General features: G+C 41.7%; 1 protein-coding gene across 3 annotated transcripts in view; it reads left to right on the top strand.

Moving 5' to 3' along the window:
* FRAS1 (Fraser extracellular matrix complex subunit 1) overlaps nt 1-23,282 on the top strand; it is a 152,127-nt gene that overhangs the window by 99,602 nt on the left and 29,243 nt on the right. For all 3 annotated transcript variants that reach the window (XM_015861184.2, XM_015861187.2, XM_015861186.1), the window contains 13 exons: nt 252-333; nt 2,772-3,098; nt 7,164-7,317; nt 11,147-11,325; nt 13,362-13,478; nt 16,722-16,836; nt 17,296-17,433; nt 18,222-18,254; nt 18,981-19,112; nt 19,462-19,587; nt 20,422-20,669; nt 22,124-22,272; nt 22,680-22,842. In XM_015861184.2, the coding sequence (XP_015716670.1) occupies nt 252-333; nt 2,772-3,098; nt 7,164-7,317; nt 11,147-11,325; nt 13,362-13,478; nt 16,722-16,836; nt 17,296-17,433; nt 18,222-18,254; nt 18,981-19,112; nt 19,462-19,587; nt 20,422-20,669; nt 22,124-22,272; nt 22,680-22,842 (1,963 nt within the window). The remainder of the gene's footprint in view (nt 1-251; nt 334-2,771; nt 3,099-7,163; nt 7,318-11,146; nt 11,326-13,361; nt 13,479-16,721; nt 16,837-17,295; nt 17,434-18,221; nt 18,255-18,980; nt 19,113-19,461; nt 19,588-20,421; nt 20,670-22,123; nt 22,273-22,679; nt 22,843-23,282) is intronic.

Below are 23,282 nucleotides of genomic sequence, written 5' to 3'. Positions count from 1 at the left end.
ATTAAAGGGAAATGAGGGTATATTATTTCATAGTAAAAGGTATTCATTGCATGTTGAGACTTTTGTTACTCTTCTGGAAAAAGTTCCATAAAACCAGAATTGCAAAGCCTTTATCTAAAGCATCTCTTTCTAAGTTAATTATTTTTGCTGAATACATAATGTTTTAAAATACAAATGATATGTTCACTGAGTCCCATGAGATTACTTCATTTGTATTACCTTGTATTTTGGCTTGTTGGGAACTTCTCTAGGAAAGGACAGCTTTCCTTGAGGGTGAGCGATCAGCACTTCTCCCATCCTGAGGTGATCAACATTCAAGCATTTTCAACACAGGTAACTTAACAAAGCTTGAAAACAACCTTAGGTTTTGGGTTTGTTGTTTGGTTGGTTTTTTTTTTGCCATTTGGAGCCCTGGTTTCTTGCAGGGGTAACAAAAGAGCTGAGCAATACTCAAGCTGTTGTTCAACTCAGGCAGGTGAGGCTCAACTCTCATTTTGTTGAGAGGCAGCCAGAGTAATTTGGAAGAACTGGACTTGGTTAAAATGACTGAAGAAGCTGGACCATCTAATTTTGCTTGTAGAGAGATTGTAGCTGTGCAATCATAGAACCATTATCGGTGAGGGCTAAGGGAGTCCCTACCATTTGAATTAGTCTTTGGATCAGCAGATGGTTTACTTCAGTCTCTTACTGCAGGGTAATTGAATGATGATTGATTCTTATGGTAGAGATGCCTTGACAGTCAGTAGCTTTTACTTAAATGTTGTGTTCTAGGATAGCTGGGAATTAAATGAGCACAAGCTATTTACAGTGTCTCTCTTAAACTGCTCTCAATTTCTAGTCAAGTTGATGGTGCTGTTAAGTGTCCACATCTATATTTATTGTTATTTAAAATCCATAGCATCATATTGTGGGAGGGCATCACCCAATATACTGAACAGGAAATACATTCATGAATTGTTTTCTAAAGGTAGGCTCCCTAAAAGGCAAGACATGAAGAGGTGTGCAAGATGCAAATTTTGAGGGCATGACATTGCAGAATGTGGCAGATGTGCTGGAGCTGCCCAGGCTTAGCTTCTTGCTGACTGCTGATTGTGGTGGAAGTATGTTCACCATGGGCTGGGCTCGCTTGGTGGACTGGGACTCTACTCCATTTGCAAGCCTACCTCAGCATCCATCCTCACAATGATTAATTTAAGAAATGTTTCTCTTCTAATTATTGCCATCATGGGTGGATTTATTGTCTGGAAGGTGCTATTCTGTGTTTCATGCTTGTTGCAGTAGGAATGTAACCAACTGCCCAAAAATATGGTGAGCTGCTTACTTGATCGCTACATCCTGCACTCTGTATGTGTGTGTGTCCTATTTAATGTGTTTAATGTTCTTTAGGAATTATCCTAAGGAATTTTAGTTAGGTATTAGATATATAATTGCACTGTGTTGCTTTTAATCAGACTCCATGTTAGTCATTCAGTAAGTTCTAAATTGTTCTGACTTGACTAATAGCGTAAAAAAAGCCATGGATTTTGATTCCGTTCCATGTGTATTGATTCTGGTTGGTGTTGAAATCTTTTCTTAGTCTAATCTCTTGTTTACCTCAGTAGGACTTCCACCTAAGTAACAGCTGCAGTCACTGCCCCAGAATACGTAAGTGAGGTTTAATAATAGGAATTTTGCCTGTCGATGGTTAATAACCCTCATAAGGTGTACGCAGGTGAGATGGCAGCAGTTAGCTCTGATAAACATTCCTGGGTATTTGACTTTGTCTCTACAGGATCGCCCACCTCCTGAGGCAAGGTATTACTGATGGCAGATGATGTTTATTGTGATCGATAGAGACTGCAGTTTTGAATACTGTTGATGGTGAAGAACTAGAGGACTAATTTGAATCAGCAGGAATGTAGACTCTAGCTGATCTTCTTTCTGGCATGCTGTGAGTCTGTGAGAAGTCCTCAAAGAAAAATAAGTAGTGGTGCTGATGACACCCAGTTTAGCTGTATTTGAGGTAGACTTAGTTCAAGACAAGTACAAGTATGTCCTTCAGCATTAGCTGTTGAACTTACTTCTGCTTAGAAGTAGTAATTCAAGCTTTGGCCTCTCAGTTTGGCTCACCATCAGAATTCTTTGCTTCCTTGCTTCCCCCTCTGGGGCTCATTTTAGACAGCCTACATATGCAGGTTGTGGGGGTCCTATTTTCAAGCATCCTAAAGGTATCTAAGTTCTGAAAGCTGTAGGTTCTACGTGGGGAAAATGTGGTATGTCTCCATCTGCACCCCAGCTCGGAACTTGCTGTTCACATGCATGAATCTTCAGCATCTGAGGTGTCTTGTGTTCCAGGTGGGCCTGCTGACATACATCTGAAATGCAGCCCCTCCAAAATATCTGAGGTCCCAGTTTCCATTTGAATTTCCTTGGATGGTATTAAAATCAAGTTGTGTCCCTTGTTTCTTTTCCATGCAGACAACAAGGGAATGTAGACTCTGGCTGATAACTAAATTGCTTTCTGTATAAATGTCCTGAGTATTTTGCCTTGCAAAGCTTGCCATGGCATGAGAATCCTATTTTAATATAATTAAATCAGTCTAAACTGCAAGATATTATTAGATCTTCTTACTGGGGGGGGGGGGGAGAAACAGAGAATGATCCTGTGCTGCTGAGATATAGCAGGCTTCTAGAGATGAAGCCAGCTAATTCCTTAACCCCACTTTTTCTTTCCAGACTCTGTTAAATCAATAAGGTTTAGCAAACAGCTGAGAGCTGCTTTTGTGTTTCAGGCCCCTTATCTGCTGAGAAATGAGGCCCTCCTTGTTCGCAGAGGGGAAACTGGAACTATAACAGACATGTTGCTTGATGTGAGAGATGGTGACAATCCTCAGGATGTCATGTTGATGGTTTTAGAGCCTCCACGTCATGGTCAGCTGATCAAACCTCCCAGGGACTCAGCTTCTTCAGTCTACATGTTCCACCTCGATGACCTTGCCGGTGGACTGGTACGTTATGCTCACGATGGCTCTGACACCCAGGATGATGCGATTCTTCTGCAAGTGAATGACGGGTACCACTTCCAGAACGTCCTCTTCCACATTAAGATCACTCCCAAGGTACTTGCTGCGACGTAAACCCTTGCAGGCAAATTAGAAATGTGGAGAAATACTGCTAGATCCCTGAAGTGCCACTAATCCCATTCAGGTCATGGTCAGAGACAGTAGAAAGGAGTGGGTTGATTAAGGTTTGCAGGAATGCTTGGTTTGCAGTGGGAATGGTTTAGCTCAGGTTGTGCAGCTTAAAAAAATTAAGGTTTGTATTTCAGAGATTTAAAAATGTAAGTATATGTTCTGAAGTTGCAGGTGAGAGTTCTGCCCTGATAAGGGTTATAAGCTGGAGATTGAGTGGATGGAGAGAAAGAGGGCTGGTGGGATGGTCAAACTGCTCCCTCGGCTGGAGCGATGGGAACAGTGAAGGTGCTACTTGGCTGATAGAGGGTGTATCTTGGGTACTTTGGTGTCTCCCAAGATCAGACTCCATTGGAATCTTCCATCTGATGATTCTGTACGGTAAATTCTCCATTGACGGGGCATGGAAACCTATATTCAGTAATCATGAATCAGAATTTTTGTTTCTTACTTTTATTACAGTTCATAGTTATAAAAACAGCTATTTGTCTTCCGTATCTGGACATGAAGTGGCACACTGTATTAAATTTTACAGAGCTTACAGCAGTAAAATTAGAAGTAGTGGTGCTTTATCTGTCTGTTTTTGGAGCAGCTAACCCTAGCCAATGAAACCATTTGTGTGATGGAGTCTTGAAATAAAAACAAAGGTGCTGAAGTGCTTGCAAGCTTTTCGATTCTGGTATTGAGCAACTGTAATAAAACAGAAGGGAAAAAGAAAACAAACATACAAACAAACAACTGAGCACTTTCTTATTCCTTAGTCACTGTGGAACAGTAATAAGAAAAGCCTACTTTTAACAGTCTTCTTTATGTATGGATCTGAGAATTACATGATCCACTCCATAAGAGGGAATTAGGAGGAAATGCACTTACCCTTCTTTTGCCCTCTCTGCTGTATTAGGTGTCTTTTGCAGCACTTTGGGCATGAGAATTTTGAGGAGTGTTTACAAGCCCTACTTATGCCTATGTGTAGTTAGCACAAGGTCCCATTTGGACCCTGAGGGTGCTCCTAAATCTGAAAAGTAGTAATTAATGGTAATTAGTGATATGATCCACCTGTAAATCAAAAAGGATTGCTTTACGAGGCTGATACTGAGTTTTCAGAGTCACAGAATAAGAACAGCCCCACCTGTGGTTCCTTAACCCTCATGTGGCCCTGAGCAGTCATGATCAGAGGGACTATAAAATACTTGGACACCACTGTCATTTGTAACTTTGTTTTTTAATTTGCAATTGATTAAGCTAGTTCCTGTTGTAAATGCCAGTGAGGGTGAACTGCTGGGTTACAGTTTCTCTCATTAGCCAATTTTATGCTCCCTTGTCTCTCATTATCTTTCCAAGTCTCTATGTGCAGTGCTTGACTACAGAGGGGAATGAAGCTGGTGACAGAGGTGAGAGTGGAACAGCTTTTAGTATGAGGGTAGAGCTGGCAGACACCCAGCTTCTGCTTCATCCTTATTACCATCTTTGTGAAGTAGCCTTGGGAGCTGAATTGGACGCAGGGTTTCTTTCTGAAAATATATTGTTGAGACATGCCTGCAAAGACCCTTTCTTCTTTCCTTGATTTACATCTAGAGATGGATGAAGAGCCTGGTAGGACCCTGGCTGGAGGAATGGATATTTGAGGGGTGCGTTTTAAACCAAGCTACTTAACAAAGTACATGAAGCTTATTATAACGTATTGCTGGATGGTTTTATTTATTAAGTCCTGGTGTGAAAGGACATCTCTAGGATTCCTATTCAGTAGGCTCAGACAGTATAATTTTCAGACATTAATCCACTGTGGTGAAAGTGCGAAAACATAAAAGGATGACATAACCTTCTAAGTATTAAGAATTAGAGGGTTGTGTCTGTTCACAACGGGTGCCTAGCCTTCTGCAAGGTGTTTGGGTTTTTTTAGTTCCTTTGGTTACTAACAGCTCTCTTTTCACTGTTTACCCCTGTTGAAACACTTCATTTGACCTACTGCAGTCTGAATAGCCAGCCTCTGCTCTGAGAGCTCTTAATAATGATTTGCTCTGCTGTATGTTTCTGTTGATGTTCTTTAACAATTACAGCTTCTGTGAAGTTAATTTGAGGTCTGCGGGTGCTCCATTTCTGGCAGAGAACCACCAGTGGTGCTCCTGTGGGGAATAGTGAGCCTGTGTCCTAGAAAATGTGATCGCAGGCTGTGTACTGCAAGTCAGATGAGGTCAGACAAACTCATATGTGATATGCCTATTTCTTATTGGGTATGGATGCCTTTTCTTCCTAAGAGGCTGTAATGCATGGAGGACAAGGACGAGAGAGGCCTATTTCTGGAGTGTGTGTTGGTTCATGTTGAATGGACAGGTTGTTTCCATTCACTTCATAAAACCTGGGGCCTTGACAGTGTGCAAGATCTGCTAAATCTCAGCTGCTTCTGCAGTTGCACTGCACATTGCAGTCATTGCCAGCTGTGGGTTAATGTACATATCTGCAAAGACTGAACTCAAAGACTTGAGTAGTTCTTGGACCACTCTAAGAGATTCAGGTAGGCAGTCTGTAACTCATTTGCAGGGCGCTGCATCTTGCCCTCCCTGGAGGATGGAGGATGTTGGCCTCCGTGGGCTCACTGAAAATGCTTTTCCTGAGCAGTGAGTTCATTCATACACTTAATTGTGTGCTATGGCACCAGCAAAAAACAAAACAAAAAAAAAATAACTGAAGTATGTTGGCTGGGTTGTTTTGACTGGCATGAGGTCTGGCTTATTTCTGGTTGCTTTCTACAAAGATAAAAAGCAGCCGTTATGCTGCAAAGCTGTTGAACTGATACAATTCAATATCATGCGGCATTTTAAAATTAATCCTTCAAAGTAAGCACAGACTGAATGGGTGAAAAATGCTTGGCAGACAAAAGTCAAAATGAAGCTGTGAAATCGTCCTTTAATGTTGTTTTTCTGATAACTTTTTTAACCCTTTCAAGTGTCTCCATTGCAGTTTTGGAAGAAAAAAGTGAGTTTTTCGGCAGTTCTTTGCATCACACATTGTTATGTGGGACAGTGATGAGGAAGAAGATGATCACTTAAATTAAGCTGTCAGATTTTGACTGATTACACAGTTCAGCACAGCCAGTTTCAAGATGAATCCTCAGGAGTCAAGAGCAGAAGTCACACTTCAAGTGTGAAAGTGGGTTTATAAGAGCTATGGCACTGAGGAGGGTACGGATTTTGGTGGGCTTCCCAACAGAGCATGAGCTAACAAAGTTATGTAGAGCCTCAAAGGGCTTTAATAGAGCCTTTGAATGCCAGAGTAGGGGTTAGTGAAGAATATGTCAGTCAGGAAACTGACTGCATCCAGTCCTGACATTCAGATTTCAAAAATGAATGAATAATTATTGGATAAAAAGTGATTTGGCAAAAAGCTGTGAGAATGATCCCCATTTTCTTTCAGAAAAGCATGAGGCTGATTTTGAGTCTGTTTTTTCTCATGTTAACAGGGATTTGTGTGAAGATGCTGGAGGTGCCGTGGGAAGATTTTTCTGTTTGTTCTATATGTACAGTGTCTACTTTTAGAAGTAAAATAAGGAGAGGTGAGAGGAAAAGTGGATCTCATCAAGGTGCTGGGTGCATTTCAAGTGCCCATTGGATAGTGGACACCTTTTTTCCAATGATGATGATAATGAATTTTCCACTGTGCCAAGGAGATAAATTCTGTCAAGATGTGTCAAAAGGAGAGAGAAAGAGGATGGCAGTAAATGACAAAATTATGGAGGGAGGCTGAAATTGGGAAGGTGTAGGGTAGGATACAGGAAATGAAAAATGGTTTACAGTCAAGGTCAGTCCTGCAGGGTTAGAATTGGGTCCAAAGGATACAGGTGAAAAATGCACATCCATTTCTTGAACAGGCAACTAGGACTGAATGTCTAAAAAGCTACAGAATACTTGTTGTCCTTTTCACTTTTGGTCTGTGTCCATTAGTGTAGTACTGGTGACATTCAGCTAAGTCTCTTTGTACTGTCCCCTTCACATGCAGAGTTACAGAAGCCCCTGGCTGGTGACAAATTCCCTGGTCTGGGTGCCCCAAGGAGGCATGCTGCAGATCTCCAAGACAATTCTGCACGCTGAGGTACCTGGAGCCCGTGACTCTGAGATAACCTACAACATCATCAAGGACCAGCCAAGACATGGTGAATTTCTTTGGAGTTTTATTTTCAAAAAGCAGCTGTAGAGTGTGTTGCACTTCACCCTGCATGTGTCAAAGTCTCCAACTGCTAAATGAAAGGGCATTGTTTGGTTATTTCTGGGGAAAAGGGTGTTCTTCACAGACATACCAGAGTTGATCCTTTCATGGCATTATCCCAAAACTAGTTGCATTTGAGGGAATATTTCTTTGTAATACTATGCTGAGTAAGTGCCAGTAATCTCAATTTCCAGTTCAGATGCAATGCAAAGCAGTGAAGCACTGTTCTGTCTCGTAACCTGCCCATCTGCAACTGTTTCTCTAAGAGTGGTGAAATCTTGGTGAATTTAGAGCCTTGTGAGAGTGGAGTGAAGATATTATCCCATAACTGATGTCTAGATGAAGAGCAGCATAAAGTAGTTTCTGTCTCTATAAACAGTTGAGCAAAAGTTTATGTTGAAGAATTGGAGAAGTCCCTAAACCCTGTGATGTCTGAAATAATTTCTACTAATGAAGAGGTTGACTCAAATGCAAATTGGTGTCATGGCTTTCATATATAATTCTCGTCTCCAAATTCCTTGTGAGAGGTTTTTATCTCATGTCTGAATAATGGCTTGCATAAGCATCCTCCTGTTTAGGACTAGATTATCCTCATGCTAAGGAGTGGAGAAGGTGCTAGCATTTGTGACTGAGATAGAAATTCAGAGAATCTGCATGGAAAGGAGAAGGTGTCATATGTAGAGGGAAAGGAAATATAAATGGAAAAAAATAAATGACATTTTCCCCATTAATATCGCTGTTTCCTTCTTAAGGACCATGTCTGTACATAATACATGTGCTTTTATGAAATGCAATTGTTAACTTTAATCTGTTGAACTGAATAGAATTAGAGGGTCACGTTAGCAATGTAAGTGCTGTGGTTTTACCTCTTGCTGTAAGGATAGGCTGGTTTCTTTAACAGCTGCCAGTGCCTGTTGGAGGCATGTTATTTTTGCAATTTAGAAGAGCAGAAATTAATTTGTATTCTCTTCTGCAGATGAAATACTCTCTTCTAATTTTTAATAAGCATTTACATGAAAACAAGAATTTTTCCCCAAGGAGTTTGTCTCCTGCTGCCTAACCCTAACTAAAATTTATAATCTTGAATTTGTATCACCATAATTATCTCTACTGTAATTAATTGCAATAACACAAATGAGTTTGTAGCTTCAAGTGAGGAATATGCAGTGGAAATTAATGATCTTCAAAGTTTCATCTAAAATGTTATTTCATAGAAAGAGAGAAAAAAAATCAGAAATGTCGGAAATGAATTCTTAATTAAGGAGGGCTTGTCTGTCTGCCTTAGTATTTGACTAATAGAAAAGATATTCATACCTGTGGAAAATTTGGGATGCGAACCTATTCAAGAATTAGCCTCCATATTTTTGAAGACAAGGGTGTGGACAAAGAATGCTGCTTGTTGTTTATTTCAAGACTCTGAAACCCAGCAGAAAGGATATAATTAGGGAAGGAAGTTCCCTGTCCAGATCCCCCCCATTTGCAGTGGTTGACTTGGTTCCCCACAGCTGCTTTTCAGGAAGCAGTTGATGTTTCTAAGGATCTCTTTATGCTGAACCTCATTTTGTCCCTAGAAATGGAACTGTTGTCTTCCCCATCTTTTCTCCCAGCACAGAGAATCCTTAATAAAGCTCTGTGACTTGAAAAAAAATACTCTCTTCAGGGAGCAGGTGTTGTTAAACCATAAACTGCTCTGTGTGGAATACGTTCTTAGAAGATGAAATTTCTGAAGCCAATAAAAAATGATATGTGTCCACTTGCTTTGCAAAGAGGGAGACCACAGTGCCTCAGTCCTGGACAGCTCTGAAAATCACAACTGCATAATGAAGAAAGGCTGAGGGAACTGGGCTTGTTTAGCTTGGAAAAGAGAAGGCTCTGGGGAGACCTCATTCTGCCCTTCCAATATTTGAAGGGAGCTTATAAACAGGAGGGGGAATGGCTGTTTATGAGGCTGGATAGTGATAGGACAATGGGGAATGGTTTTAAACTGAGACAGGGGAATTATAGGTTAGATATCAGGAGGAAGTTTTTCACCCAGAGGGTGGTGACGCACTGGAACAGGTTGCCCAAGGAGGTTGTGGATGTCTCATCCCTGGAGGCATTCAAGGCCAGGCTGGATGTGGCTCTGGGCAGCCTGATCTGGACCCTGCACGTAGCAAGGGGTTGAAAATGGATGATCATCGTGGTCCTTTTCAACCCAGCCCATTTATAATTCTATGATATGCTTCAAGAAACTGCCTGAGAATACAGGCAATAGGCAACAGATGCTTTTCTGTTTAAAAATAATTTGATTCCAGTGAAATGAAGTTCATAAACTATGTAAGCAAACAAAAGAGCTTTTATTTCTGATTTAATTAAATATTAATTTGTAAGGCATGTAGGCATGCTTAAACTGCCATATGTTCTGATTGTTTCTTCTCCTACTTTAGGAGGGGTGCACAACACGCAGGCCCTAACACCTTTGGTGATTTGATTAGCATCTCTAGAAATGGCACATTATATTCAGGGGTTGAATTCCCATGCAGCAAAAGCATCAGCTTGGGAAAGCAGTTAGAGCAGTGGATTTCACTGGTGAGGGAATATTAGCATAGAGTTTGATTATAAAAGGGAAACACGATATTTCATATGCAGAGAGCAGATAAATTGTATACAACAAGAACAGTAAAGATTGGGGAAACACACATTTTTTGACAGACCGTGCTAACTCCCAAACAAGAAAGTTCTGCTGTAAAACAGAAAAAAATACGCCATTTATTTTGATAATATAGCTCTTTGCCAGGTTTTAATTTCACTTCTGTAAGTGGTCTGGAAAAGCATTCATGCTTTGTGTGGCTCAGTAAAACAGATGACCATGGTTTTCATGCTCTAGTTTTGGTGCACTTTTTAGATTGAAGTCGTTTGAATATCAGTAGTGACATGAAAATCCTTGTGGGTATACATAAGGAAAGCTGATAGCCAGTGGGATGTGTCCCCATCCCGCACTCCTCTTACATTGCAGTGATGCCAGTGACGCTTCAGTCCAGCTGAGAACTTGTTTCTCAATACAGAAATCAGAAATAAGCAGAATGTTAGGGATACAAAAGTTGCACACACTTTGGAGTAGGAGCTACTCACCGGGGCATACAGACTTTCTGTGCAGCCTATGATACAGAGGGTTTTTTCACTCTGTTGGTTCAAGAGCTCTACAATTGAATATTTCTGTTCAGAGAAGTCTGTTGAGGATATTTTTTGGCATAATAAGTACCCAAAAGAGCTAGAAAAGAAGCTGACCTTGAAAAAATTAGTATGCTGTATTCTGATACTTAAGTTGTATCCTTGAGGGGAAGATGGATAGTGTGCTCCAATGCTTTTTAACCCTGATTGGGTCTCGCTTCTCTCATCCCTTCACAGGAGCTCCAAAGAGTATTTTTCTGCTCAGCTTATCAGACAGGCAGATCTCAAGGTTGACATGCGTTGCTCATTGAGCAGAAATACACTTTGGAAAAGTGAACTTGCAGATCCTGTTCTGTGCTTGGCCATGTATTTCTCCTATGTCCTTGCACAAGCTGTTTAACCTGCCCTTTGCTAAGATAGCGAATAAAATTTCCTTGTGTAACCGCAGTGTTGGAAGGTTCATTAGTGATATTTAGGAGCTTTACTTCAGTATCTTTTAGTCACTCTAGATGGAAAAAGTAGAGTTGGTGGGCATTTGTCTTTGGATGCTTGGTAGCTGGTGAAGGGGCATTATCTTCTTGTTTTCTCATGAGTTGTGCCCTGAATGTTCACCTTTGCTTTCCCAGGTGAAGTGGTGCTTCTTGTCCCAATGCCAGCAGATGGCCCAGCAGAGTCATGGCAGCTTTTGCCTGATGGAAGGGCAGCCTCACCTACAACCTCTTTTACCCAGCAGGACATCAACAATGGCATCGTGTGGTACAGGCACTCTGGAACTCAAGTAGAGAGTGACTCCTTCCAGTTCCAGGTACTTCTCATTTTATTCACAGAGAAGTTCTGTGGGCATTTTCATGCTTGCGTACTGACTTATGTGTATGTAGGTGTGTGGTGTTGATGAATGTATGTGCATGAGTTTATGTACCAGGGAGGATACACTCCATTACTATATTCCTATCCTTTTTTGTAATGTGATGTCCCCCATTCCCCGGCTTTCTTTGAGATGAAGCTGGTCCCAGAGGAGGAGGAGGGAGAAGAAGGTATGTGGTTTCAAATGGCCATGTGTTTGGCTGTCCTTGGGATCCTTTGTCCGAGTAACAAATCTGCATGAGGAGATACTTGCAGAAGTCCTCTGGCTTATGCTCTCCTAGGGTATTCCTGAAATCCATACCTTTGTGAAAAGGCTTCTGCATACAAGATAGCTTACTGTAGCTCATACCTTTATGTTGGGCTATTTGTGTATCAAGCAGTAGGTTTGACTCCTTGCTACTATATGGTAATCACAGTACCCTTTCCTAAAACCCATATTATTTGCTCCAGGTGTATTGACTATTTTTGGTTTGGTTTTTTTATTATGTTTGTTTTGTAAACACCAACACCAAGCAATCCTCCTCATTTCTGCATTGGTTCAGTTAATCATTATTTTTTTCCCTACAGTACTTCCTCTTGCAAGCAGACAAAAAGATACAAATATTCTCCAGCAGATGTAACATTAAAATAAGTCCCACCTCCCCACAGTTTTAATTGTCAAAAAAACACCTTCAGATTAGTCCTTTCTGTTTGCATGGAAGGCATAACAGCATTCCTTAATGCCCAGCCAATGTGAACACTTGTATGCACTATTCTTTACATCTGGCTTAAAACTCAGAAGGTATTACTGTAGCACTAGAAAAGCAATTAAGGTAATTTCTAAAGTAATTAACATAAGTGATAATGAGGAATTTGTGAGTGTCGATGTTGAACAAGCTAATCTGTAGCTTAACTGCCATGTTCTTCTTACAGAGTATGCATTTTGCATGAGTTAAATGTTTGGTTTTAGTGTATTGGAATGGTAGCAGTAATTGTACAGACAGCCCTACTGAGAGAGGAAGCTGTGGTTACCCGGGTGATATCAGGAGGCTGTAACACATCTGGGCCTTCGTCTATGAACTCTGGAGCAGCTCAGAAGCAGCAGACGTAGTCTTCATTGCTATTTTGATAGTTAATGTTCAGGTGATGAGCTCAGAAGACGTCCAGCAAATGGTTAAAATAACTGTATTCAAGTCAGCAGAGCGTTCTCAAGCATTTTCTTGAAATTGTGAGCTGAAGTCAGTTCTGACTCACAGAGGGCTCTGTTGAAATCAAGTGTGGGCTTCTGTACCTGCTGACAGATAAAGCTGTAACTCAGGCACTTGTCTCCCAGGGTTGCTGTGAAAATTTGTGGGCGTCTCCCTATGGAATTGGGAGGGTTTTGGTTCTTGAAATTTTTACAAATGTAGTGTGATTTGCTTCATATGTTGTCACTGTGAGTTTGTTATGGTAAGCTAGATGCAGGTGACTTAATTTTGTGCTTGGAGTGCACAAGTGAAAAATCTTGAAAAAATGTGAAAAGATGGGTCTTTCTGAAACATGAGCGCAGGCTGTGCTGGAAGATAATGGGATCACAGTTATCACACTTAACACTGCCAAGGTACCATTGTTGGAAAACCAGCACAGTGGGTTGTCATTTTGGGGGTGGGAAGATGGTTTAAAAATGCATTTTGTTTGTTTTCTGTTCTCATGATGAAGAATTCCACTAAAATAAACACCCAGCTGAGGTAAAATCTGGCAAAGTGGAAGAAGTGTCTAAGCACAGGTGGGAATGAGTGGGTGGGGGGTAGAGAACTGGTGAACAGACTGTAGAAGCAATAACGGAGAAAGTGATACTTATTTAAAAGCCTTACTTCCCTGCAACACCGGGTTGGTATGCCCTGGAACAATTTGTGTCTTCATAGATTTGCAGAAGAGGAGAAGAAAATAAAGAAACTGGTCTAGAAATGCAGTCGTGTCCTCCAATAGGTTTCCATTCATCTGATCTTCCTTTTGCAGGTGTCCAGCTCTGCCAGTCCACAAGCCAGCTTGGAAAGCCACGTGTTCAACATTGCTGTGCTCCCACAAACACCCAGAGCACCTCAGCTTTCCCTTGGCTCCTCTTTGCACATGGCTGTAAGTGTGTGCTGACGCTACTGCTGCTGTTTTCCATGTTTTTTGCTGCAGTGCAAAGTGACCAAAGCCTTACATCAAGCAGTAACAGCTGAATTCTTGCATTTACTGTTGTCCACACTATTGAGGTTGATTCAAATACCTAAATCCAAGGGATAAGAGATGTGTGCACCACATAGATAACTAAGTAGAAATGGGAAGAAAAAAGCCAACATCAACAAAAAACCCTAGGTAGGCTAGAAGTGAAAAGGGTTGGGAAAAAGAAACTACAAAAAACGAGTTGAAAAACTCAATATTAGAAGCAACGAATTTATAGACTTGAAAGGAGAGGGAAAAGATAAAATATTTTAAATATTTTTATTGAATTGCTAGCATTTTCAAAATACCATTTCCTGAAAAGCCATTAAGAATAGCCAGAATGAAGACTGTGGTTTAGAGAGACTGCAATGAGTAGATCTTTCCAGTAATTCCACTGCAAACTTTACTTACATGAGCACTAGCCCTTCTACATCATAAAGTTTCCGTTTGTTGTTACGATGTTAGGAACACAGATTGTAATGCATTTGGAAGCTATTCGGGCAAGCCTTGTTGTATCTACATCCGTGGACTGACCTACCTTATCGTGGAGCTTTGACTCAAGAAATAACCATTTTGATAACAACAGTGCCTCTAACTTAGTCGTTTCCCTGATTGTGTTAATTTCCAATTCTAGAGTTGGTTTTGTTGGCCCTCCTACTTCAGCACATGCCTTCTCCGCATGCCCTCATCACATATGCAGGAGAAGTCTAGCTTTCCTTTCCCTGCTCTTCTCTTTGGGGGATACTGTGTGCCTGGGCTAGAGGAGGGTATGTGGCTTTGCCAGAAAAGACCAAAGGAAGCAATGGGAGAGGAATTAGTGAAAATTCCATGGCACAAGGGCCTTGTCGGGTTTTAAAATAGAGTTGACCTTTCACAGGCACTAATAAAACACGTTCAGATTGCTACTTGGAGCAGCAGCCAGCAATGTGTCTTTCTTCTTTTGACTTTTTGTTGTTACCGTTACTGGTAAAATTGATGGGAGAGGTGTCTGACTAAGCCATGCTGTGCTGGATTTTATAGCTAATTACACACCACAAAATTCAATAGTGCCATAAAACACATTCTACTGAGGGACGCCTCACAACCTGCAAGCCCTACCTGTGGGAGAGACAAATAGGCCTGGAAGGCAACTATGAAGAAACCATAATCTTAAATCTTTTCATCATAAAATTGCATTTGCTTGCATCAGCATGATTGAGTTCTGTTCATCCATCTTCAGACTCCTTTAGAATTAGTCTGGCTTCAGCTGAAGAGCAAACACAGAACGTTAAGTCTCCCCATACCTGTAAACCTTGTCTGAGTATCCTTCCAAGAAAGGTCAGAGAGAAATTGATGACACTTCGTTAGTTAAACTGGACTAACATCTATACTATTTCTTTTTCACTCATGTTACCTGTTTCCACCACACCAATACCATTGTTAACAGGAGCCTGAGCTACACACTAGCTGAATGCAGACAGAGATTGGGTATCTGAAGGAGACAGTTTTTGTAAGCTGTCTGAAAAGGAAGGTTCTTGCTTACTGAGGAGGCATGAAAGGGACACCACCATTACTTTGAAGCCTGCAGTTTTTGCACGGAGGCTGTGTATGGCCATGTTGATATCCCAAATAAACGTCATGGCTCTTGGTTCCTGTTATAAACGTGACTGTCTCACATCTAAGATGGTTGTCAAGCCTTTATTTAATGCTTCAGGACAGACATTCATAGATAAGGCTGTGGTTTCTCTTCTGATGTGTTTGCGTGAAAATACTGAAGAGAAACGAACTGATGGTTTTGTGATGTTTTGAGCTGTTGTCAGGGAACCCTACCTTCCCTCAGTGTCCATACTGGGTCCCAAGGGTCATAGGACCATAGATTGACAGGTTGGAAGGTACCTCGAAGATCCAACTCCCCTGCTGTGGGCAGAATTGGCAGCCACTAGATCAGATTGCCCAGGAATCCATCAGGCCTGTCCTGGAACACCTCCAGGTATGGGGCATCCACAGCTTTCTGCACAGCCTGGTTTGCAGGATGGGACACTGGTTTGACAGGTGGACTTACAGGCACAAAGGTGTTGGGATTCAGTGAGCTGCACATGATGTGGTGGGTGAGAACCTGTCGTTTTTTCCTGAACCTGATTATCTGATGTTCCAACAGAGGTGAATTAATTGTACCTTCCCTAATTTGGCTTATACTCCCCATATTTTGTTAGTGATTATGGAATGAGCTGGATATTTTTCATACTGAGCTGGACTACATTTAATTTGGTGATTTCTCATGGCCATTATTTCTGCAGGGTTAAGGTTCATAAACTTTTGCAGGTTAACTGCCTTTGTCCACTTAGGTCTATTCATACAACGCCATAATTCTTGTAACACGCTGCCCACCCTTGACTAATGATAATCTTGTAATGGAAAGATCAGGACATTTTTAGACAGGCTTAAAACAAAAAGGAAAGCTCTGATTCCTCTGTACTTGTATGGAAGTGACCAAAACACTTTCAAGATTTCTTTTAGGAGCAAATCCCGTCCAGCCACATCAGAACTGGAAGAGTAGGTAGGCAGTGAATTATGCCTTTGTCCAGGGAATGATTGATCAAAACAGATTTTTCCTTATCTGTTCTGGGTTTTCTTAGGCAGAAAAATGAAACTTATCTACCTGAGGTGGTCCAGCATCTGCAGGAGACAGAGTGCATTAGAAATGCTGCCACTCTCATGGATAGTCTGAAAATGGGGGCAAGATCGTAGTAACAGGAAGGAGGAGGCATTTGCTGCTTATTTTTCTAGAGTTATAAGCCCTTTCTAATTCCAGAGTAAGGACTTAATGGGGGTAGGCCTGCATAGTGACACTTTCTGTTGAGCATTATAGTACTCAGCTTCAGTGTTACATGTTCAGTTTGGATTTTAGATGAGCTGAACATGAGTTTAGATGTCCATAAAAGCAAATTTGACTTACCATTAAGTTTTATTTTCCTCTGTAATTTCACCCCAATTAGTCCCTGTTCTATAAAAGTTTAAGGAACGTGGTAAGGGTTCAGCTCATCTGTTCTTTATCAGTTTAGTGTCTAAGAGCAAGACATTTACATTCAAAGTCTGTCTTTTATAGCAATGCAAATTCTCTCTGTTGTATTTCTGACTGTCTGTCCATGTTTCTGTTGTTGATGCTGTTGCTCTAATGTGTTTATTGAGGTGCTGGAGGACCGTGTGACAGTGATTGAGCCCCATCACCTCTCCTTTGTAGACCCGGAGATTCCCAGTGAGAAAATCCTGTTCAATGTGACTGTCCCTCTGCTTCCTGGCCAAGGCAAGTGTACCTATTCAGAGCATGGCAACTTGAATTAATTGGTATGCTTCTTTGAGCACATTTTATCATCCTGTGAAAGCATCTGCTAAACTATTTGGCCTCCTTCATTAGCATTCTAACATCTTGTTTCTTTGGCTTGTTTAGGAGTATGCTGCAGTGCACAGACATTTTTCTTACAATTGTCTGGAAGACACTGAATGTTGCACTGTGGTTTTTTGCTTCTAGCCTCTTTAGTGAGAGGTATTTGAAGAAAAGAGCAAGTGAAGAATCTGTTTAATTTCTCATGTCCTGTATTGCCCTGTAGAACCCATTCTGAGTGCAGTTTCAGACATCTGACTCATTTAGCAACAGCTGAAGGTATAAAAAGAAGTACTTGGGAAGATAAAAAGAAGCCATCCTCTGTGGTGTCTTGTTTTAAAAATAGATTCCTTCTCTTAATACTGAGCTCTGTTTCTGTAGGTATTGTGGAGCATAGAGACAGGCCTCACTCCCCAGTCAGGTATTTCACCCAAGCAGATATAAACCATGGCAAAATTGCTTATCGTCCACCAACTGCAGCTCCACACTTGAGAGAGATCATTGCATTCTCATTTGCAGGTAAGGAACTGAATGTTCTTTGCAGTGCCAAGTCAGTCTGCTGATTCTCCTCCAGTCCTGGAATGATTTTGTGGCTACCTATTAGGGCACGCAACTTGAATAATACAAAGGACGTGGGAATCTGCCTTGTGGGAACGTTTCAGAAGTTCACTCAATTCTTGAAATGATTTTTTGCCTCTTGTTCAGTCTATCAGCTTTCAGTGAATTATTGGGGTATGACTGTGTTCGCTGCAGCATTTAGCCTTGTTGACACTCATATTGGATGTGGCACTGGTCAAACTGTTGATCTGGTGCCCTGTGGTTAGGAAGTAGTGTCCTTCCTATGCTTGAGTACCAGCTGCTGCAGGTCTTTAGTCTTTGGGATTCAGACAAGAATTGATGAGTGTGAACTGAATTGATTTAGCTAGGATATTAGATTTCTGCCATCAGGAGGGTAACAACCTGGAGAAAAAGGCAGAGGAGGAAAAAACAGGAAAAACTTCAAACATATTTGACCAGTTGGTGTATGGGATTATGTGATGAAATGACAGTACATGGTAGATGCAGGTCTGTGTATTGCCTTGCCCTTTACTGACACAGAGAGGAGATTCACAGACTGGAGGAGAGCGGCGGGTTTTCTCTCACTACCTGGAAAGAAAGTGTAGAAAAGAGTGCTTCCCTAATTAAGGAAAGTCTCCATTCTGGTTGACTGTCTGCACTTGCTTTCTCTAAAAGCTGTCTAAATCCATGTCAGTATGAATTGTTCTCTGCTAACTACAGTTACTCTGTGCTTGCGTTTATCCCATCAGGTCTACCAGAGTCAGTGAATTTCCGATTCACAGGTAAGCAAACCATTTGCTGTTTCCTGGCCAAAGCAGTTTTCCTCCTGGTGCCCTTCATGCTGCCTGTTACTCCTTGGCCTTTCTGAAGGGACATCTGTGGGCACTCAGTAGGAACTTGCAGAAGTACATGTGCCCAATGAATATCCATTCCTCTCTCTCCCAGCAATGTTTTATACAAGAGAAGATGCAGTTCAGTAGACACACCTTTTTCCATTAGTTGCCTGGAATGTGTCATAAACTCATGTTCATTCCTGTTTTCTCTCTATCTGAACAGGGACATCAGTGTTTTAATTTGTTGAGTTTTTGTGTGTGGGGGGGTGTTTTGTGTGTTTTTTTTTAAATATACCATGGAAACATTTCCACCATTGAATTGCTACTAATTAGCTGCTTCTTGCTTACTTAATATGTTTCTCTTTCCATATACTATGTGTGCAAAGTGATTCACTTGAAAGGAGATTTATTGGGCACACCTGGTAGATAACTGGAAGAAAGTATGCACACACACATGCTCTGATTTTTACAAGTTACACTTTTTGTGCTAGAAAATGGGTTGGGAACAAAGGTAAATATCTCCGGATAGGTGTGAGTTGTGTGTTTCCATCCATAGACAAAGGTGTACATTGGCCAGGTAGGAGGGAAGTCAGCAGTGTGGGGTGGTGATCTCTGGATATGTGAATCCCTGAAAGCATATCCCTATGCTCAGTTGTTGTTTTTGTCTGCGTCTAGTTTCTGGTGGAGAACACACAACCCAAGAGATGGTGTTTGTCATTCACTTGCTCTCTGCAGAGCAGCAGCCTCCAGTCTTCCAGATCACAGCTCCTTTTCTGGAGGTCAGCCAGGGAGGCAAAGCCACCATCGGTGAGTAGCTGGAAGGGATAGTGCAGCAGTGTTTTTTGGTATAAGCCACTTTCTGGTGCTGTCAGGGTGTTTGCTGGGGTTTGCAGCTATCGTACTAGAAATACTGTGAGTCACTTGGCAGTAAGTTCTCTGAATCAACATCTGATCCAAACATTATCAGGGGACTAATTATTTCCATGAAGGCAGCAAGCCCTTGGGCTAGGGATGCTCCAGAATTATTTGACTTTTCAAGTACTGACTTAATTAAAGTTTTTTGGCTCCGTTCACAAAAACAGATCGCAAAATTTAGGGACATTCCCAGAGCAGCGTGTGAGGATGCTGAAGCCTCTGTTCTGTGTCCCTGGCACAGGGATCCAGTTGGCTGTAAGTGACACAGATACAGCTCCTGAGGGCCTCTTCTTTGAGCTGGTGGAACCTCCCCATCACGGCATCGTGCTCAAGCAAGGCGCAGGTGTGCAGGAACACATGAGAGCAGGTGAGCTGAGCAGACATCTTCAGCACAGGGGAGGGAGTACCTATTCATATCCAGCTTCTACCTATCCATTCAACTGGTTTAGTTGGGTAGGAGGACACAAATGCCTCTAACAGATGCAGCTGCAGCCACAACTGTGTTGAATTCTTTGGCAGAAAGAGTGTGACTCCAGGAGAGAGTACGCGAAAGATCATTTCCTGTTTGTTGTTTAGCTCCTGGCTGAGATAGTGAATTTCTATAACACATATGTGGGCTGGTGGGCAGTCACTCTATTGTGATAAAAGTACCAGCTGCTAATCAGAAGAGACCTTTTGCTTCAGGTGGTAAATTACATGTGAAATAATACTTAGTGAACATTTCTGCTGAAGTCTGCATAATCTGTGGTGATGCAGCAGTCAAAACCTTCTGTGCAGTTTTGCTGTTGATTTTGGTGATAGCAGTTTCCAGTATATGGTCAGATGAACATATATTGTTTGTAAGAGAGTAGTGCAAACAGATGTGGAGAGGGAAGCCTTATCTTGTTATGACAGGCCTGAGCTTACAAAGTGATCTGGAGAGCGCCTGGAAATAAAGGAGGATCTGTGCACTTCCAGAGAATTGTCACTTTGAAAAGAGTCACTGTGTCTGTAAAACAGACAAGGTTACAGCTTTTCCTTTGCCCTACATATGTATTACTTCCTTAAAAAATGTCTTCATAACTTATAGCTCTGTAAGGATGGTATTAAAAGCCAGATAAACGTGTGATAAAGTCTTTTTGCTAAATTGGGGCCTTAGGCCATTTGAACTGGATTGGTGCACTGAGCAGTTTTCCTGACTTCTGTATTTCTTTCTGGGAAGGTGACACCTTCACCTACGAGGACGTCACTCGAAATGCCCTGCAGTACGTGCATGATGGCTCATCGGCAGCAGAAGACAGCATGGAAATCTCTGTCACCGATGGTGTCACCACAGTGACCACAGTGCTGAGGGTGGAAGTGTCCCTGCTGGATAACAACGGCCCACAGCTGGCCCCAGGCTGCCTGTTGTCAATCACCGTGGCTAGTAAAAGCTCTGTGACTCTCTCTCGATTGCACCTTGCTTACATTGTAAGCTTTCATCTATTTCTAAACCCAATGAATGCTGCCAGCATCCCATGCCTAATCCCCACGCAGACCCTTTGCCACCACATGTCTTTGCCACTAGTGTGGATTCTTGGCAAAGAGCTCAGGTTTTGTCTGTGTCCTGCCAAAAAGGAGACAATAGACTCTTTCTTCAAGCAGGGTTTTAAGGCTATCCCTTTTTGCCTTGAAACGGCCATGCTAAAATGAGGACTGAGTTAATCTCAGATTTTTGTATCAAACAGACTCCCTAACAACACATATGGATTTTCAAGGTGATAAGCCCTTGACAGTTTCTTCCCCCTCACACAGTTGTGAAACTGTCTGGTTCTTTTCTGCGCAAGCTTCAAGGGTTTGTTTGTTTACTTGTTTTTGAGCAAACCAAGATTCATATATATATACCTTTGTGTAGCTTAGAGCTGATTCCAGTATTTGTGTATTGTATGAGTTGTCCTGCTGGCAAAATTCAGAGAAAGGTGTTCTCCCAGTTGGTTTAGCAGCAAAGACACTGGCAATGGATTTCAGGTGTGCAGATGTGCTCCTCTTAGGGAGGAGGCTGGAGAGATTGCAGTCCACGTGCAAGTCTGGAGAGACCTAAGGTAGTGGCTGTCAGAGAGATGGTAAGGGAACTGCAGAGTGAGGTAGAATAAGAAGGCAGGCAAATGTTTCTTTTCCAAAAGATCTACCTGGATAAAAGTCAGGGATCTGTCCCATTCTCCTTATGAGGAAGGTTGCCAAAGGAGCTGTTCAAGTTTAATGTGAAGAACACAACAGTCACAGAAAAGAGGATTTATTTCCTGATCCATATCCTGAGAATATGATTTCTACCTTGGGTCTTATCTTTTTGCCAACCAAGAAAAGCTTTTATTAGAAAGATGACATATGAGTCATTATGTCACAGAAGTGATTGTATTTAATGAAGCGAGAAAGAGCCAGGAACAACTTTTCACTTAATATGAAACTGACTTTTGAAGCATTGCTCCACACCACTTTTACTAAGAACTGATCAGGGAGCGCTTCTGTATCATTAGTGGGCAGCAGGTACTCCCTCTGCTGGGTGTCTTTTTGGCTCATCTTCTCTGGAGTTGGGAAAAGTGTATTATGTAAATAGCCCAGTCCTCTGGGACTGGAAAGTAATTTGAAAATGGAAGTACCGGTTTTATCTCTGGGAATTTGATGGTGTAATACAGGGACAGAAGGAGAATCTCTCTGAGCTGAGAGAAAAGGAAAATACATTTTATATCAGATTCTGGGAATGTCCATCTAACTGACTTTTCTCATTGTTAGAGCTTCGTTCATTCTTCATTGGCTGAGAGTCTGACCCTGCTGGCTTGATACATAATCCTAAAACAATATTTTCTTCATTCTTCCATTTCCAGAGGAGGGAAGCAAATGCTAATCCTGTTTTGTGGCTGTTTTTCTAATTTTTCCTTTATGTTTAGGACAACAATTCTCCTGACTCAGAGATAAGAATCCAGTTAATATCTCTGCCCACATACGGCACCCTCTTATGGACATCTGGCTCTCGTGCTGAAGAGTTTTCTAGGGTTTATAATTTCACCATGGAAGACATCAACAACCAGAGGATCAGGTATCAAATAGCTCTTCTCCTTCTAAGTTAAAAGCTCGGGAGGCTTTCCACAGGGAACATCAGGACTGTATTAGGATGGTGAAATGTATCCAAGATAGTATTCTCTTGGCAATTGTAACCTGTGAGACTATAAATGAGAGCATTTCCTGTGTACAGAATTAGGTGTCTGTGCACATCTGAAAGGTAGTTGGTTGAAATTATGAGAATTCTTTTCTGTGCAATGTCATGGTGATACTTAGGTAGGCAGTGTAAAAAACAAAACAAAACAAGTCATTTTAAAGAGTTGAGGAGTTGACCAGGGCTGGGGACTGAAATGCCACTTCTCTTCCAAGGGATGTGCTCAGATGAGGTGTTTTTACCCAACTGTCAGAGAGACTCCCTGACACAGCTTGTGTTTTGACTTGCAGTTACTCCACCGTGTTTGAGACGAGCAATCAGCCAGTTACAGATGTCTTTCACTTCACTGTTTTTGATGCTGATAATAACCGGCTTGACAGACAGATGTTTACCATCACCATCACGTCTGCCCAGACAGCACCATCACTCATTGTGTTTGCTGACCATATCACTGTAAGTGGCTACCCAAGATACTGGAAACAATTATAAGAATGTCTTGCATGTGGGGAATCAGACGGTTTTCCTGGACTGAGTGCAAATCACTGCAGAAACACGGTGTTGCACATGCAATCTTGTGAGTGCAGAGGGTTAAGAAATTACTTGGAGACCAGAGGAAACTGAATGTATTGCTGCATCCCAGAACCTCATCTGCTTTCTTCTGTTCTAGTCAGGAACTAGGTTCTTCGTAGGGTGTCCCATTGATATTAGTAGAACAAGTAAGATTTACCTTGTTCAGTATTTGGTCCCTTATTTCACCAGCTTGTATGTAAAAGGGGAGTAGATGAAAGTCTGAAAACATCTGGTGTTTTGGATGGATACATGGAATCTCAGACTCATTATCAGAGCCTTTTGAAGTCATCTCCCTCTTTTTAGCTTGATGTTTACCCTCCCTT

The sequence above is a fragment of the Coturnix japonica genome, chromosome 4 (assembly GCF_001577835.2).
Source record: "Coturnix japonica isolate 7356 chromosome 4, Coturnix japonica 2.1, whole genome shotgun sequence".
Taxonomy (NCBI): domain Eukaryota; kingdom Metazoa; phylum Chordata; class Aves; order Galliformes; family Phasianidae; genus Coturnix; species Coturnix japonica.
This window is presented reverse-complemented; position numbering and strand designations above follow the sequence as displayed.